We start from the raw sequence: 17,383 nt of genomic DNA on the forward strand, positions 1-17,383 counted from the left end.
TGCGCAGTTGTTGCTCTAAGTGCGCAGAAGGAACCGTATGGGATTTTGTGCTAAAAGCACACTTTTAGGAGCACTGTATAACTTTTCCCCCTGCTGCCAAAAATAGTCTTCTGCAAACTGGCAAAAAGTATTTCGAGTTTTGCAGACACTTTTTCAGGACGGTTTGGTGAAACTTAGTAAATGGGTGTCAAGGTTCAGTTACAGGCCACCAAAAACTGCTTCACTTACCAAACTAAGCAGGGGAGTAGCCAGCATTGTAAGAGTGGTCGGAGGGGCAACGAAATGCAGTGTGTGGAATTCCACATGGTCTAATTGGTGCCCCCAATGGCCACCCCAGCCCCAATCTACTTTTTTGGTAACATTAGTTATAATTTTAACAGACACCAACAAATATACAACTGTAGGGTCATTCCAGATGCAGGAAACCCATCTATTAGAGCTGTGTCCAAGCCCTCTGAGGCAAAATACATGCAAACAGCCTAATTATTGTATGGATCGCACCAACAGAAGTGACTTCACAGAAAAGGACATTGCAAGGCTCATCATCAGTCCTTGATACTTGGAGGCACCATGGAAGTGACTTTAGAAAACGTTGCTATAAATAAGTCAAGTGACAAATAACATTGTGATGCAAAATACCTAAATTGCACTATTGTTATATGTGGAGCAACTCTATAGTTATTAGGCTTTTCCATTATAATACCATGATAAAATAACATAAGTTTTGAAGTGAATCAGAGTCGCTTGCAGAGTTGCAGATAAGGCACAATGTGATTAAATGATTTGCTCAGGATCACACACTTGGTTAAATGGCGAAACTGGGATGTGGACAATTTAAGTGACTGTTCACATCTTTCCAGGTTTAGTTGATATAGATATTTATTAAGGTTTTGCTTTACATTTCATGTGCTTAAATAATTATGTATAGCAATGCCTTTGAAGCAAACCACATTACATAATAAACCAGCCTTTCATAGTAAGTTTACCATGCACTATATACATTGTCATAGAAGTATGTTATGCAATGGGAGTAGGGCTTTAGTTTTATTTTCCCCATTCTACATACAAAGGCACAATGGCATCATGTAGATTAACGTGAGCCTAACACATCCCCCTGGGGGTTTAAAGCCATAGTCTTTATTTCATAAAGCATGCAGCATTATGCACCCTTCTCACTCTGATCACTCCCTCCCATTTATATTTCTAAAGGTACAAAAGTCTCTGCTAATAGTACCCCCCGCCCTCCCATCAGTGCCTAATGGCTCACATTGCAATGCTCTGTGGCTGCAACGTTAGGATCCTCTGCTGCTCGGAGCTCCTTGCTGCCAGGACAATGAGCGTGCTGAGCAGGAATTGCCCAGCACGCATTGTCCTGCCAGCGGAACACCTTTGCCATTGAGCGCCCTCTTTGATGTGCCAAACGGGAGAGGTGTTCCAATGACAAATGTCACGGTCTGGCTCTTCAAAGAGCCACGGGGGCAGCTTTCCTCCCTCCCCCGCCTCTCCTGCTCGGTACTCCACTACCTGGAGCCATTTGAACACAGGAAAACATACCTTAATTTTAATCAGTCAGAATCTTGTAGAAAAAAAACTATCAGCACGTACACATATGAGGTGCTGTGCAGAACCCAATTTTGGAGATATATGGCATTTAAAAATTGATTCCAAGTATACACTGGTCACCCGCTGCACTGCATTAACCAATTGCTTCTTCCTTTGAATGGAAGGAAAGGTCAATGGAATTGCTGACATTGCAGTGAATTTGTTGCTTTCGGCCTTGGCTTTGTAGTACAGCTAGGTCAAGTCAACTTAGCCTAAAATTTCAGGGATCAGGGGCTGATAAAGTATGATCTGCTCAATGGACGTTGCACCACTATTTCCATGTGTTATTGTATATGTACATATAAATGTTGTTTGCACACAGTGTATGTCAATGGAGGTGCTGGGTGCATTTGTGTGTGATTGAGCGTGTATGCAAGCATATGTGTGTTGACTTTTGTGTCTGAATGAATGATAAATAATGCATTGTTTGTATGTTCTATTAATTAAGTTTGTGAATGTTATGTTGTGTCACTGGGTGCATGGCAGGCTGGCTGAAGATGTGTGGGGTCCCAATTGAATATTAAATATAGGCCACCAGTCTTATGTAAGTTATAACAGAGCATCAGCAATGGCTCTATTGGTGTAGTAGTTAAGTGTTATCCCTCAGGGATTTAAGTTGTTTGACTGAGGTACAAAATCACAGCGAAATTGACCATAGTCATTTTCACTGCGAATACATTTTTACCTCGGTACAAGAAACCAAACCCATGTCCCCCGAAACCACCAGTACACCCATAAACCCCCCAATTTACCTTTTCTCCATCCGCCGCCTCTCCTATACCCTACAGCATCAGATCCATCCATCTAACGCGGGTCCGATCTGACGCTGCAGGGTCCCTTTTTATTTTTTTTTGTTGGGTCCCCTGCCACCAATGTTGAAGAAGCAGGGGACACCCATGCAACCGCCGAAGCCAAAAATACCAAACAGGGGGAGCGTGGGACATCTCTGCAACTCCAGGTCTTCATGTACGGTATCTTCGGCTTCAAACTAATGGTGGTAACTGAATTCAGTCAAATCTACCATTCGACCAAATTTGACCACATTTTATCAAACTATTTGGCCGAAAGAGCCACCACCCAGCCTCCCTCCACCCCACCCCTTTGCCCCCCAACATTTTCAGCAAAGTTACTCCACTGCAAGGAGACAGAGAGAACTGAAGGGAGGCGAGGATACAGAGAGAACCGGAGGTAGGCAAGGAGACAGAGAAAACCAGAGGGAGGCGAGGAGACAGAGAGAAACGGAGGCAGGCATGGTCATCCTATACTCTTGGGGTACTTGGAAATGGGAATGTTGTTTTCCATCTACCAGGCCTACGGAAATGTGTTTATTGTGCAGAATTATATATTTTCTGTCTGAAACCCAGTGATTTTCTCAAGCAATGCTGAGAATCCATACATTTCTAACTCAAATTGTGCTGCTATCCCACTCAAAAGGCTGATAAGAGGGATGATGGAAGCGAGACAAGGCAGTTAAGACAAGTGTACAAATGATATACAGATCGAAAAGCGCGAACAGATTTTATCCAATTTTCTCGGTGCATGTAAACCGCTGGACTAAAAATGACATCTGTTTCCACCAAGGCGAAGGCAATCAACTGGTGCGGCATGCGAGGGTGCCCCAGGGGTGCGCCGTCCGTGCGGTACTGCACAGGGGAGATGCACAGCCCACTGCCTGCAATGCCCAGTAATGGGAAGAAGGCACTATTCTTGATGCATGAATGGCAACTCTGTGTTATATTGAAATGTCACCATCATGCACAAGGTGTGAGTGAGTGTGATTACTGGTTATCCAGGAGCATTGCCCATGGTGAGCTGGTGAATGTGTATGTGGGCTGGTTGTAAGAAAGGACAGGTATAGGAGCAGCTGCTGGAAGTGCTGTGTTTGGGCGACCCGTGTAGAATTGTTTTTGATTGTGGCGCGTATGGTGGCGCTTGCGCCACCAATTTGGCAATGCATTGCTAACACAAGAAAGCAGCATGGGTGTTCAGAAGCAGGATATCTGGATTTATTGTGCATGAGGGATGGGACTATAGCCCCTGTTCCACAACCCTCCTGAACTTTTTGGATGCATTGGTTCTGCAAATCTGCAGGCATTGATACCGAGCAAGACTGCTGTAGGGGAATACTTTTGAATAGGGTGGGAGTTGTAGGTATGTAGGAGCTGGCCAGATTAGCATCACAGTCCCAGTTCTTTGAAACAGTTGCTAATAGTGTAAGAGCTCTGCCTGTGGAAGCAGTGGGGAATGGTGTAGGATGGCAAGTTGAGGTGAGCTGGAGGGATTTTGATAGCCGCAAAGCTTAAGGGAATGTTGTAGGCGCTTTAGGCACTTCGGACCGTGCTGCCACTTTGGATAGCTTTGATCTGTGGTGAACTGTCGGGCATGGTGCAGAGGGACTGGGAAACTGGGTGGAACGGTGCAGGTCCGCTTGTTTTTCTTTGGGTTCAGGGGATGGTGCAGGGGTGCAACACTAGGGAACAGTGTAGGTACACAGGACTGCTGTGGACCAAACCCCTGTAACAATTTGGACACCCCTCAATTTTACAATTCATCTTTAAACCATCAAGAGAAGGAGGATGTGCTTTTGGAGCCCTGTTGGGAGTGCAGTCCTTTCCAAACTCCTCTGCCATAGCGGTGTAGACAAAAGGCATAGAAGACAAACGGGAGCTATGCCCCCCTAACCCTCACAGAGGAATAGCAGTAACGGCCTCATGTGTGGCTGCACTGGAACCAGGCTCCAGTTAAAGGATCGGCTGTAGGTGCCAGTCAACTCTCTCTAGTGGAGTGCAGAACAGAAGCACTCACTTTGTCCCTGGATTGGCCATCCCAGCAACTCAGAAGTCAAAGAACAGCTCTCGGCCCCGAATCCCAGATTGAAACATCTGTGCGCTGCACTTACCCGGACATCACCTGACTGTCCCAAGCTTCTTCAGCTGCTTGTTCGACTCATTTTACCCTTCGCCAAACTGATGATGACTGTCAGCCTCAGGAAGCTCCTAGAAGCCCGGCTCAAAGCTGTTGAGCCCACACAGATAAGCACAAGGTATTGTGAAGAGGCCCTGTCCCAACTTTGAGACCATCGCATTTTTTGAGACCCCCCTTCTCTACTTGTTTCCTTCCAAGAACATTGAAAATTGAAATTGCGCGAGCAGACTGATGATCAGCAGAGAGTGCCCTTTCTCAACAGGCTGCATACTCTGCGTTTTCTCTGACCGAATGGTTTTTCAAGTGTTTTTGATTTGTTGATTGCATTTTTATTGTTTAATGAACACACTTTATTTGTAAAGAACCTTGATGGAACATCCTATTGTTTTGGAACCATTTCACTTTAGTCAGTTGGGTTGCTACGGTTACCAGCTCACTGAGGCCGATGCCATTTCCTTAGTAGGAACTAGGTGACCTCAGATACGTCTGGGTTGCTACGGTTACCAGCTCACTGAGGCCGATGCCATTTCCTTAGTAGGAACTAGGTGACCTCAGATACGTCTCCACGCATAGATGCTCTCTGAATGAATTAATAGGCTCTTACCCGGGTATTTTGTATGAGATAAAGTACACCTTACCATAAGTTATAAGACTATTGAAAGTCATTGAGGAGCTTTTATGACTGAAAAGAGGAATTATGTTGCTGGAAGTTCAGCACTCCTGTGTAGCACGTGGTGACATTTCTATCGAAAACGCTTCCCAAAAAAAATGTCATTCAACTTTTCTTCTCACCAGAGAAGCATACCATAGGTAATTAACAGGTGTGGGATATTTCTCACTCAGAGGGCACGTGGGTACTCTCTAAACGCTTCCCGCTGCAGTGACCTCTGTCACTTGGGAAGTGGCTGTCAGGTTTCCCAGGGAATTACTTGGCGCAGTAGTGTTTAATGCCAGGGAGCTGTAGAGCTGGCATCCTATGTGAATGTGTGTGGGAGATGTTGGTAACAGTGCAGATCATGTGCAAGTGGGGGCTGTGGATAATGCAGGAGGGTCAGGCACTGTTGGGAAAGCAGCATGCATGGTCCTTTTGCGGAGCTCATCCCCTTTACCAGGTTCCAGCAGAAAGTGATGTTAAGATGTCACGTAAGGCCGCCTTGGCACTGCCATTTTCGAATGGAACCTTGACACCTTCTCTCTCTCCTTGTGTCTCTTCTCTCAGACCGCGAGCGCATCGGAGCGGACTCCACGTATGAACAGGAAGGCAAGGTCCAGTTTGTCATCGATGCCGTCTACGCCATGGCGCACGCCCTGCACAACATGCACAAGCAGCTGTGCCCTGGGAAGGTTGGGCTGTGTTCCAGGATGGACCCAGTGGATGGCGTGGAACTTCTCAAGTACATCCGGGCCGTCAACTTCTCAGGTGGGCCAGCAGAGGGATGTGCTTGTTCTAGATCCATGGGTTGGCGGGTCTGCCAGGAAGGTCCTCTTTGCTGAAGTTCATCTGTATTTCCAATTAATATTATTATAATAGGTTATTTATAACACAGATAATTCCCAGAGGTTTATAAACGTGGATCCGGGGATCAAACCTGTGTTGCTCCGCGTCGTCTTGTTTCGAAGGCAAGCTCGTTGCCCCTGAGCTATCCTCCCGGGACGAAGACCTCTTGCAGATCTAAAGCATGCATTTAGCTGCCTTCCTGCAGCCTTAAGAGCTGGGGATGGAGCTGAAATGGATCGGGCCAGGGTGTGTATTGCACACAGGGCTGAAAGGCTGCACTGTTCAGCCAGCCGCCTGCCTCCGAGCACCATTCTGAGAGGAAGCATTAAGTCCTTCTAGGAACAAGCCGCAGTGGTGCTCAAGTACTCCTCATACTTCTTTACACCCCCACCCTTCTTCTCCTTCTTCCTCCTCCGAACCTCATGTTGCATTCACCATGTCCACCCCCCCATCACCCCGTGCTTCCTACCCATCCCTTCAATGTTAATGTATTTGCCTAGCTGCAATCTCAAGCCTTCTTCTGATCTGCTACTTCTACCCCTTACCTCCCTCCAATCTTCCACCAGCTCCTCCCACAAACATTCACGCTGCCCACCCTTTCTCCTCCTCGCCTACTGCTATCCCTGATCTCGCTTCTGCCCTCTGCCTTGATTCTCTCCTTCCTTGGCCGACACCCGCCTTGCTTCCTGCCTTCCTCCTCTACCCGTCAATACCACCTCCATCTCGGTTACCGTTGTTGTTATTTTCCTACACCCACTATGTTCCCTGCTTAAATTCCTCAAGTCCCACCCTACGACAAAAATTAACTGTATTGGTATAAGGAACCTATGTATATATACGGCCCTTAACAATGTAGCACGCAATAAAACAACATCCAGTGGAAGCATCTCTGTGTAGACAGTGCTCCAACAATTCCTCATCACCCACTGCCATTTTGTGTTGATGGGTAAAATGAAAAGAGGAAAGAAAGAGATGGGGTCTTGGACACACAGAAAACCAGGCCTCAGTCTACGTCAGCCATGCCTCTCCATCCAGTTCTCCCACCTCTTCCCACACTTTAAAGAGAGAGGATCCATAACCTCGCATGTCTCTCCCCTTACTAGACATCTTACATTTCCCAAAGGTACAGGATGTTTAACCAACACTACCTGTGTATTCAATAGGAGATTGATAGCAGAATGATCCTCTTGTTCCAAACGTCTCACACTCTAAGCTTCCATCAGCCCTTGTTATCTGGTGGGGCATGATGGGATCTGTAGTCCAAAACATCTAGCGAGACAAGGGTTGGAGGCCACTGCTCTTATGCAGTCCCAGGACATGTGCTGCATTGTCCCTTTTCCCCCCGCTAGAATCAATTTCCAATAAGCCTCTCCAGACCATCTTCCCAGGCTTTGCTGTGTGCATCTCCTCCGCACATTCCTTGAACATTTTCTTATTCGAGTGTACACAGCCATCCACTCGCCATCCTCCAACACTGCGCTGAAATCATCAGCCTACTTAGCCATCTTCCTTGCCCTACTCTGCTGGTGGCCCATCACCTACATTGCCCCCTCCTCTTTTTCCTGAACACCTGCTTTCCTTCCTCTCATCATTTATTATCACACACCTGGATTTCTGGTGCAATGTACCCTTCCCAAACATTGCTAAAAAACCATGGCTGCTTCATCAGAACTCTGTTACATGATCATCAAATGCACAACGGTGCAGGTCACGCAGAGTTCATTTTATTTATTGTTTTTTTTTTATAACACATTCACCTGAGTTCGGTTTCTAAGCGCGTCTCCGAGATTCGAACCTTTGCTGCTCTGCGTAGTCTTGCTTCTCTGACCAGCACGTTGCCCCTGTGCTATCCTCCTGGCCGTGAATGTTGGGGAGAAGAACCGACAGCCAGGTAGGGGAGTACCTGGGGCGCAAAGGCATTGAGGAAGGCTTGTGAGTGGATGAGTAACCAAAACAAAGGAAAAAACAAAAGAAGACAGTTAGGGTTCTTGCCGGAAATGAATAGTGAAAAGATAAGGATACAGTGAGTAATCCCCACTATTGTGATTAAAGCAGGAGACAAAACAATTCAAACTTAAAGGACAAGCACGTCGGATTGGCAAGAGGTGCACGGAAGGGGATGGGATAAGAAAAACTTGATGGGAACAGTAGGGCGTAATGAAAGCACTGGGGTTTGCGCCACCACAAAAAAAGAACCAAAACAAAAAACAGTCACAGCATCAAAATACAACAGCCACAAAGCATTGCACTAAAACAGTAGACCATTCAGAGACCTCATTTCAAGTTGGGTCTTTCAGAATAAAAAAAAAGTATATCATTTTGGGGCGAAAATAAGCGGTGCGAGAAAATCGCCCAATAGTTATCAGTAAAGACACATAGGTCCATCTTTACCCACACTCAAACGTACCTGCCTGGCTTTTCCCCATTACAGAGTCTGCTTGAGTTTCCTCTTTCCTATCCTGACCCCTTCCCACTTTTACGCCATTAACTGCGTTAGAAAAGGTATCTTCTGGGCCACACGCTTAATGCTACACACCAGCGTCTGAGGGTCCCTCATCGATTCATCAATTTGTGGAGCATGGCCATTCAATCCCAATGGCCATGTTCCACCATTTTTTCCATGCTGTTCCGAATGGCCACCTTCCATCGCTTCTTCTATGGCTATCCGAATGGCCACGCTCTATCGCTTCTTGCATGGTGTTCCTAATGGCCAGGCTCCATCACTTCTTGCATGATGTTCCGAATGGCCACGTTCCATCACTTCTTGCATGATGTTCCGAATGGCCACGCTCTATCGCTTCTTGCATGGTGTTCCGAATGGCCACATTCCATCGCTTCTTCTTTGGCTATCCAAATGGCCACGCTCTATCGCTTCTTGCATGGTGTTCCGAATGGCCACGTTCCATCACTTCTTGCATGATGATCCGAATGGCCACGCTCTATCGCTTCTTGCATGGTGTTCCGAATGGCCACTTTCCATCGCTTCTTCTATGGCTATCCGAATGGCCACGTTCCATCACTTCTTGCATGATGTTCCGAATGGCCACGTTCCATCACTTCTTGCATGATGATCCGAATGGCCACGCTCTATCGCTTCTTGCATGGTGTTCCGAATGGCCACTTTCCATCGCTTCTTCTATGGCTATCCGAATGGCCACGTTCCATCACTTCTTGCATGATGTTCCGAATGGCCACGCTTCAACATATAATGTATGGTTTGGGCTTCTCCAACACTTGCCCCCTTTAGCCATTGGATGATTATATTAAACATTTTTATTTTTTATTTTATTTTGCAGTTTTAAATTCAACCTTTTTTTCTCGTTTTTTAAATTAGACTTTTTGAGCATTCTGTCTTTTTCCCTATTTGGAATAATTCAGGGTACCTCAAAGGAAATAAAACCTGCCGTTTCTGAATTCTACAGGGTTGGGGAATTTGTTTGCGTGGGGTGCGATTGAACCCCGATAATTCCCCAAACACTCTATGGAGTAACCGTGTCAAGTTGGGTACTGTCTCTGGCAGAGCGGGCCAGCGCGAGGCATGAGCAGTCTGTGCGGTGGCCCAGGACCCCGCTGTCACTGGGGCCAGTACCTACCTCAACTTTACTAAGAATATTATTATTTTACGGGGGGGCTGTGCGTCTTCCATGTACGAAGCTTGCGTGAGAACACACTGTCGCCTCCCAAACTCCTGTGGCACCCTAGAGACCGACGCCCACTCCCAGCGGCCCTGTCAAATGCTGCAGGCCCCTTAATGACTACTTATCACTTTCTTTCCTCAGGCAGAGCATTTAAAGTAGGGGAGGTTTACAAGTGACAGCCCATTTAAGAGAGCATTGTTTTGCAGGAGGGTTTTGGAACATTTCCCTGCTAAGAAATGCAAATAGGCATTTTCATTCTGAAAGCATGCATAAAGCACCAGTTAGCTGCCTAAATCTACGCTCTCCTGCAGGTAAATTACAATATATCCACAAAACAGTTTTACATTAGCTACATTACTTTCAGATGTTCATATTTAACGCACCAGAAAGCAATTATTTTTGGTAGAATGTGATTTTTTTTTTTTATCACATCATATATGAGGCCTGCATATGACAAACACTTCAACACAACAGGTAACCTTTTCACATATTACAAATTATAAATCTTAAAAATAAAAAGGCAATTGTTTTGCATTTTTAGAACTGCATTCTGGTATTTGTAGTCTCCCAGTCAAGATGGGGGAAGAATGCCACAATTGTAAACATTTTGTCTGTACAAGGTAATCAGCTGTCTGCTACTTAGAAAATAAAAATGCCTCACTCCTGATTTTGCGACATAGGTTAATATTAACAATGCCAATTCATATACTGGACGTCACAGTGTAATTGTCTACTACGTTACGGATGGAAAAAAAACATTCTAATTTAACTTCCCATAATACGTTTGCGTGCTGAAAACTCATTCTTTGGTATCACTGATGTCACTATTTATGCAAATTAGAGGGACCCCACACATCTTTTATCGCCCAGAGCCCCGCAAATCCTAGGGCCGGCTCTGGTCTCTGCTGTATGTAGGATTGAGCCAGATGATAAAATGACAGTCACCCCCACTGACCTTGTCTCACTGATTACCCAGCCATGGAGACATCCCCACATGTGTAGAAAAGCCTAGCGGCACACAGCTGGCTCTGGCTGCAGCCAGGGAGGCAAGGGGGCGGGGCAAATGCAAATTGGAACAGAAGGTCTGCTGTTCAGCCGCGACATGTGCATGTGCCATTTCGCGGTAACCGGGATGAGATGGCTTCCTAGCTGAGCTCCAAACAGCTTATGTCAATCTGAAAACCGAGGCTTTGGAGGAGAGAAGCGTCCGGAGACGGCTCTTGGGTGGTAGCGGTGCACAGTATAAATCAACATAACATAACATAGGGTGCAGTAGGGTGTAGTTGTGGATCAACCCACCTCCTTGAGAGGTACAATTACGCAAGGTGACTTAACAAGCTAACTGTCTCCCCCTTTAATATTTAGTGGGATCAAAGAAATACAAAATATAGATCCAGATTACACTTCTACAAGTATTTGTATTTTCTTTTGGTAGGTACATTTGTGTTTTATGTAACACTGACCTGGCAAGGTTTTTTAGGTCTTTCATCAAAGCCAGGGAAGTGGCAAGAAAAAAAAGCAAATTGAAGTGTTATGCTGTCTGTCTTGTGTGGGTGTCTCTATCATCCAGTTGACATGGAAGTTATTTGTTTGCAAAAAACAATTTTAGCAAATAGTGTTTTGAAGAAATATTTTCCTTCGCTCACTACCAAGGCATAGTTCCCAGCATGTTCCTTTCCAAACACTAGGTGCTTATCCAGTGTTGTTGTTTTTTTTTTCTTTGCATGCTGGGACTTGTAGTCAGAACTTTACAATGGGCAAAGCAGAGCTACAGGTTCCAGAATGCAAAGGGAAAAAAAACAGGACTGGATAAGCACCTACATATTGGAATCGATCATATTGGCAATTGTGCCTTGGTTTGACTGATATAAAGTATTAGTAGAACGTGGTCTTTGGTTCCAGCTGCAAAAGGAAGAACCTCTGTGATATTATTGGCTGTGCCAGTGTAGCATGTGGGTTCTGTGATAAAGATACCTTTGAACTTCTGGTGGATGGTGATGTCACCCTGGAGGCTAAGTGCTGCCACGAGCTGAATGATGCTGGGTCTAGTGTTGGCATGGGCAGGATCCCCTGGCTACGCCGCCATGCTACACAAAGGGCTGGAAGGAGAATGATCCAGAGCGCTGCGAGGAGAATGACCCAGATAGCTGCGAGGAGAATGACCCAGAAGGAGTATGATCCAGGTGGCTGGGAAGCGAATTACCCTGAGGGCTGGGAGAGGAATGACCCAGAGGGCTGGTAGTATAAACACTCGGAGAGATGGGAGAAGAGAGAGATGCCGTGGGAGTTAGGACAGTAATCCAGAGGGCAGGGTGTAGAGAGAAAGAGAGGGCTGAGAGGAGCAATCTACCAAGGGTCAGGAGGAAAAAGACGCAGAGGGCTGGGTGGAGAAAGACCCAGAGGACTGAGAGGAGAAAGCTACAGGGGCTGGGAGGAGAAAGCCACAAAGGGCTTGGAGGGGAAAGCTGCAGAGTGCTGGGATGAGAAATAATCAGAGGGTTGGGAGAGAAAAGACTCAGACGGCTGGAAGGAGAAAGACCCAAAGGGCTTTGAGGAGAAAGAATGAGAGGGTTCGGAGGAGAAAGGCCCAGGTGGCTGGGAGGAGAAAGACCCAGAGGGCTGGAAGGAGAATGATCCAGAGCGCTGCGAGGAGAATGACCCAGACGGCTGCGAGGAGAATGACCCAGAAGGAGTATGATCCAGGTGGCTGGGAAGCGAATTACCCTGAGGGCTGGGAGAAGAATGCCCCAGAGGGCTGGTAGTATAAACACTCAGAGAGATGAGAGAAGAGAGAGATGCCGTGGGAGTTAGAGCTGAAACCCAGAGGGCTGGGTGTAGAGAGAAACAGAGGGCTGGGAGGAGCAATTCACAGAGGGTCAGGAGGAAAAAGACCCAGAGGGCTGGGAGGAGAAAGACTCAGAAGACTGGGAGGAGAAAGCTACAGGGGCTGGGAGTAGAAAGCCGCACAAAGCTGGGAGCCGAATGACCCAGAGGGCTGCGCGGAGAATGACCCAGAAGGCTAGTAGTATAAACACATAGAGGGATGGGAGAAGAGAGAGATCCCGTGGGAGTTAGGACAGCAAGTCAGACGGCTCAGTGTAGAGAGAGAGAGACACAGAGGGTTGGAAGGAGAAAGACTCAGCGGGCTGAGAGGAGAAAGGTTCTGAGGGCTGTGAGGAGAAAGGCTGAGAGGGCTGGACCAGTGGGGTGGGCAGAGTTATCACGCAGGGAGAGGGGAACACAACAAGAGAAGTTGCTACAGAAAAGAGACAGGAACTTGGTGGAAGACCTGTTGGAAGAAGTGGGAGGAGATTGAGGTGGTGGTACAGGGAAGACAAATGAGCAAGTGGCTGCATAATAAGGAGGTGAAGGAGGAGGTGGTATAAGGAAGCAGAGAGGAGAGTTGGAGGAATATCAAAGAGGTCAAAGAGAGAATTGTGGAAAAAGAGCAGTTGCATAATAAGGAAGATGGGGGATGTTACATGAAGAGGAGCAGGAAAACAAATGTGACGAGAGGGAGGTGATGGACCTAAAATACAAAGGAATATACCTAGAAAGGGTGGAGAACAGGGCCCAAGGAGTGAGAGACTAGAGAAGGTGGCTGAAAAACCAGAGCCCTGTGAGAGAGGGCTGTAGTGCGAGGTCTACTGGGAAACCAGCCAAGAACTGCGGGCAGGATCCTGTTTTCCTTATGCTCAGATCCTTGTTCGAATGGCTGCCCATCATGACCCAACTTAAAGGGCCGGCAAACAAGCTCTGCTCCAGAGCGGAGACTCGGGAGGAGGTTCCCCCTTGTGGAAGCCTGAAGGAGGGGGCTGGCACTCTGTAAATCCGGAACTGAGAACCAAGGAGAAGAGACCCTGGGAAGACTTTGTAATTTATAATTTATATTGCGCTTAATTCTCAGAGGTTTCTAAGCATGGACCCGGGGATAGATCTTGTGTTGCTCCACATCGTCTTGCTTCCAAGGACAGTGCGTTGCCTCTGAGCTATCCACCTGAGACGAACAGGAACTCCTTAATCCTGAGTATTTAAGCAGACTGGTTATTGTGTTAACCTGTCGGGAGAGACCCTGGCCCGTAATTATGTAAAACTAGGGAGTGGTTTATTTTGGACACTCAAAGCGTTTGTGAGAGCCCCTTTCTTTTTAAGCCGTCCAGAAGCATTTGAAACACTCAGGAAAATCATCATCCTTGCAACTTTGGTTGGAGTTAAAAGCCTCCCTGTTTATTTTTGTCCCGATGTGCACACATTAAATAAAGCTTTTGGTAATCAGACCTTCTGTCACAATCAACACAACCTTATTGCCTCAGAAACCACTGAGGTAAAATCCTGGTCACTCTAATCAAGAACAAATTCTCTTCCTGCACACTTTTGTTAGCATCCCTAATATTTAAATAAGGTCACCAACACACTGTGTATACTGTAAATCAACTGTTTTATCATAATCAATTTCATTTCAACAAAAAATAGAAAACATAATGAATTTCATTTTTCAAAATAATTGTATTCCCTTATTTTTCAATGGGATTATACAAAGGAAGCGATTTAAAAATAGTAAAAATGTTCAAAAGAAAACTGACAAAGTAAGCTAAAGAAGTCCAAAATAGTACATCAAGAAAAGTGAATCTGGATGTCTTGCTACTTCACTTAACTATATAACAATCTGTTTATACAATCATGACATCACACTACGCATTTCGGGGTTCCCTGACCCCTTCTTCAGGTGTAGAAATTGATTGCATTTCTTCAGTGTCTAGAAAAATATCAACAAGACAAAGTAACTACTATATTCATTTATCCCTGTGAGCACCTATGCACATGTAATGGAAACAGACTCATTTGACTAACCTTTATGGACAAAGGTGACTCCTATTCTTTGAAGCAGAAAATGGCGAGGATGTATTGCATGGGTAACTTCCTTCTATATCGTCCCCAATCATATGTCCATGAAATTGCAGATGCCAAATTTGATCCCAAAAAGGCTGTTTAGACTATATGCCTGATCTGAAAAGCGTAAGTGAACGCCCCAATCAATACAGTGTTTTGGCAAAAAATGAAGCACATACCTCAAAGTATAACCCAAAACTTCACCAGAGATTCATATTTAAAATGGATTTTCCTACCTGTCTGCCATTATCATAGATCGCAATGCGGGAACAGGAACGTGGCTGCTGATACAGCCTCCTGTCCCACATTACATTTAAATCTAGTTACGTGTATGATCACGTGATCGTCAGCTGATCATGTGATCACATGTTGCCGGATTGTACATGTATATCGTTTTACTCAATGGAAGCCCGTGTTCACGGGACGGTAGGTATTATCAGGCCTGTTCCAGATGTGTTATGATAACACAAATCAATTTAGATGAGAGATGTCATTAATCATATAAATCCAAAATTGTGTGTGAACGCGCAATGAATTCACTACGCTGCGGTCACATGATTACATTGCTTTAATTTCACTGGTTAGCTAAACTGCTAAATAAAATTGGATCGGCATTCCCTATGTGATTTGCGACAGATCACTAGATGGCAAACATAATAAGTTCCTGTGGCAAATTATAACACTATATGTTCAGTGTTGTTAGTATGTATTGTAAGGATTGTAAAGCCATCATTAAATCCTGTTGCCGTTAGTGCCATAGGTGTTCATTAAGGGATATAGTTAACCTTTGAGTAAAAATATATTAGCTTTAAAAAAATAATAATAATAATAATGTGAATCATTACATAAACACGATTCCTTCGCTAAAAGACACTGTACAGAATACTATTAAATCCATGATATATATTGTTTGAACCAGAGTTACAAAAGGAGAAGGCCATAGAGAATATACAATTACAATTCAAATCTAACAAGATAATTCAAAGTCATTATTCATCCCTTTTGGCTCTAATGAGTCCAATTTTTCAATCCAGAAAATCTCTTTCTGTCGTAGTAACAATTATTTGTTGCCTCCTCTCTTTGGGCATTTCACTTGTTCCAAAATCACAAACTTCATTTGTGCTATGGTGTGCTGGAAAGTACTGAAATGCTGTGCCACTGGTGAGTGGACTGAACACAATCTGATGTTAGATGTGTGCTCAGTCCACCTAAGCTTAACCTTCCTTGTTGTGAGACCCACATAAAATAGAATAACATTACTTGTGTCACAGGTACTTGTGTGTTTTAATGGAAATATTTTGCCCATATATAGGGATGATTAATACTGGTGCCTCTAATCACATTGCGACAGTTCTGGCAGTTGTTGCATGGTAAAATCCCTTTAAACTGACTTGCACGAGATAAAGTTGATAGATAATCTACTTTCACAACAAAGTCTTTAATGCATTTACTTTTTTCTGTATGCAAACGTAGGTTCGGTTGCAAACAGTTGGGCCAGTAACGGGTCCATTTTCAGCATCTGCCAATTTCTTTTTATAATTTGTTTGATTTTATAGCTCTATTGAGAGCAGGTAGTAATGTAAACAAGTATTTCTGAACTCACTTTGACAGATTGCTCAAGAGTTTGAGCTCTCAAAATAGTTGAGGTTTTGATCAAGGCTGTGGATAACTGTTCTTGTGAGTATCCTCTTTGAAGACATTTCTCTTGTAAATTCTTAGTTTGGTTCTCGAACTCCAATGGTTCCGAAATGATTCTCCTGTAACGCAGAACATTGGCTGTAAGGTATGCTTTGTATAGTCGTGTGTGGATGGAAACTTGATGCCATCAGGATGCTACTTCTGTCAGTTGGCTTGTTATATATTGTAGTGTGTAAGCGATTTGCTTTAATATACTGAAAACAAACTGAATAGGGTTCTTATTGACTTGATTTGTAAATTTGATTCTTGGTGCCATTTGATTCATGCCTGTAAATAATTCCAGAAGGCTTTGATGGGAAGCTCTCCAAATGTCGAAGATATCATCAATGTAACGAAAAAAGCTTCTCAGATAGACCTGGTATTCTATTTTGTTTAGTATACGTGTTTGTTCAAGGTATGCCATGTAAGTATTGGGCCTCATTCCGAGTACGGCGCTAACCAATGGCGCTATTAACGCCTTGGTTGACGCCGTACCCGGACCGGCAGCGCCTTGGTGGTTGGCGGAATTACCGCCCCATTCCAAGGTTGGCGGGGCGGTAATTCCCCAATCCCCATTTACCCTTCCCCATTCCCATTCTCGCCCCATAGGGCATAATGGGAGTGGGGAAGGCGTCAATTACGCCACCGTAAATTACGGTGGCGTAATTAACATCAAGGTCCCTTAGCGCCATGGTATTTAACGCCTGCTAAAAGCAGGTGTTAAAAGCACCATGGCGCTAAGGGAACTCGGAGTATGGCGGTAAGGGATTACCGCCACCGCTCTCGTTAGCGGTGGCCGCTATCCCTTAACGCCATACTCGGAATGAGGCCCATTGTCAAATCTGGGTGCCATGGCTGCCCCCATGGAAGTACCCGAGATTTGTATAAAGTGTCTGTCTTCGAAGCGAAAGAAGTTGTTATTTAGAACTATCTTCAACAGACTTAATGTGCATAAATGATTTGTGCTACAATCCTGTGAAGATAGTAGCAACCACTCCATTGCTTCTAGGCCTGCTTCATGTGTTGTTAGTATACAAACTACAGACATCCATAGTAATACAATATGTTGAAAAATTAAATTAATTATGTTTTCTATTTTTTGTTGAAATGAAAATGATTATGATAAAACAGTTGATTTACAGTATACACAGTG

General features: G+C 45.0%; 1 protein-coding gene across 2 annotated transcripts in view; it reads left to right on the forward strand.

Moving 5' to 3' along the window:
• Positions 1-17,383, forward strand: part of GRM4 (glutamate metabotropic receptor 4) — a 1,444,124-nt gene that overhangs the window by 1,168,312 nt on the left and 258,429 nt on the right. For both annotated transcript variants that reach the window (XM_069633515.1, XM_069633516.1), the window contains one exon: positions 5,747-5,947. In XM_069633515.1, the coding sequence (XP_069489616.1) occupies positions 5,747-5,947 (201 nt within the window). The remainder of the gene's footprint in view (positions 1-5,746; positions 5,948-17,383) is intronic.

This window comes from Ambystoma mexicanum, chromosome 13 (genome assembly GCF_040938575.1).
Source record: "Ambystoma mexicanum isolate Mex_15411 chromosome 13, UKY_AmexF1_1, whole genome shotgun sequence".
Lineage (NCBI taxonomy): Eukaryota > Metazoa > Chordata > Amphibia > Caudata > Ambystomatidae > Ambystoma > Ambystoma mexicanum.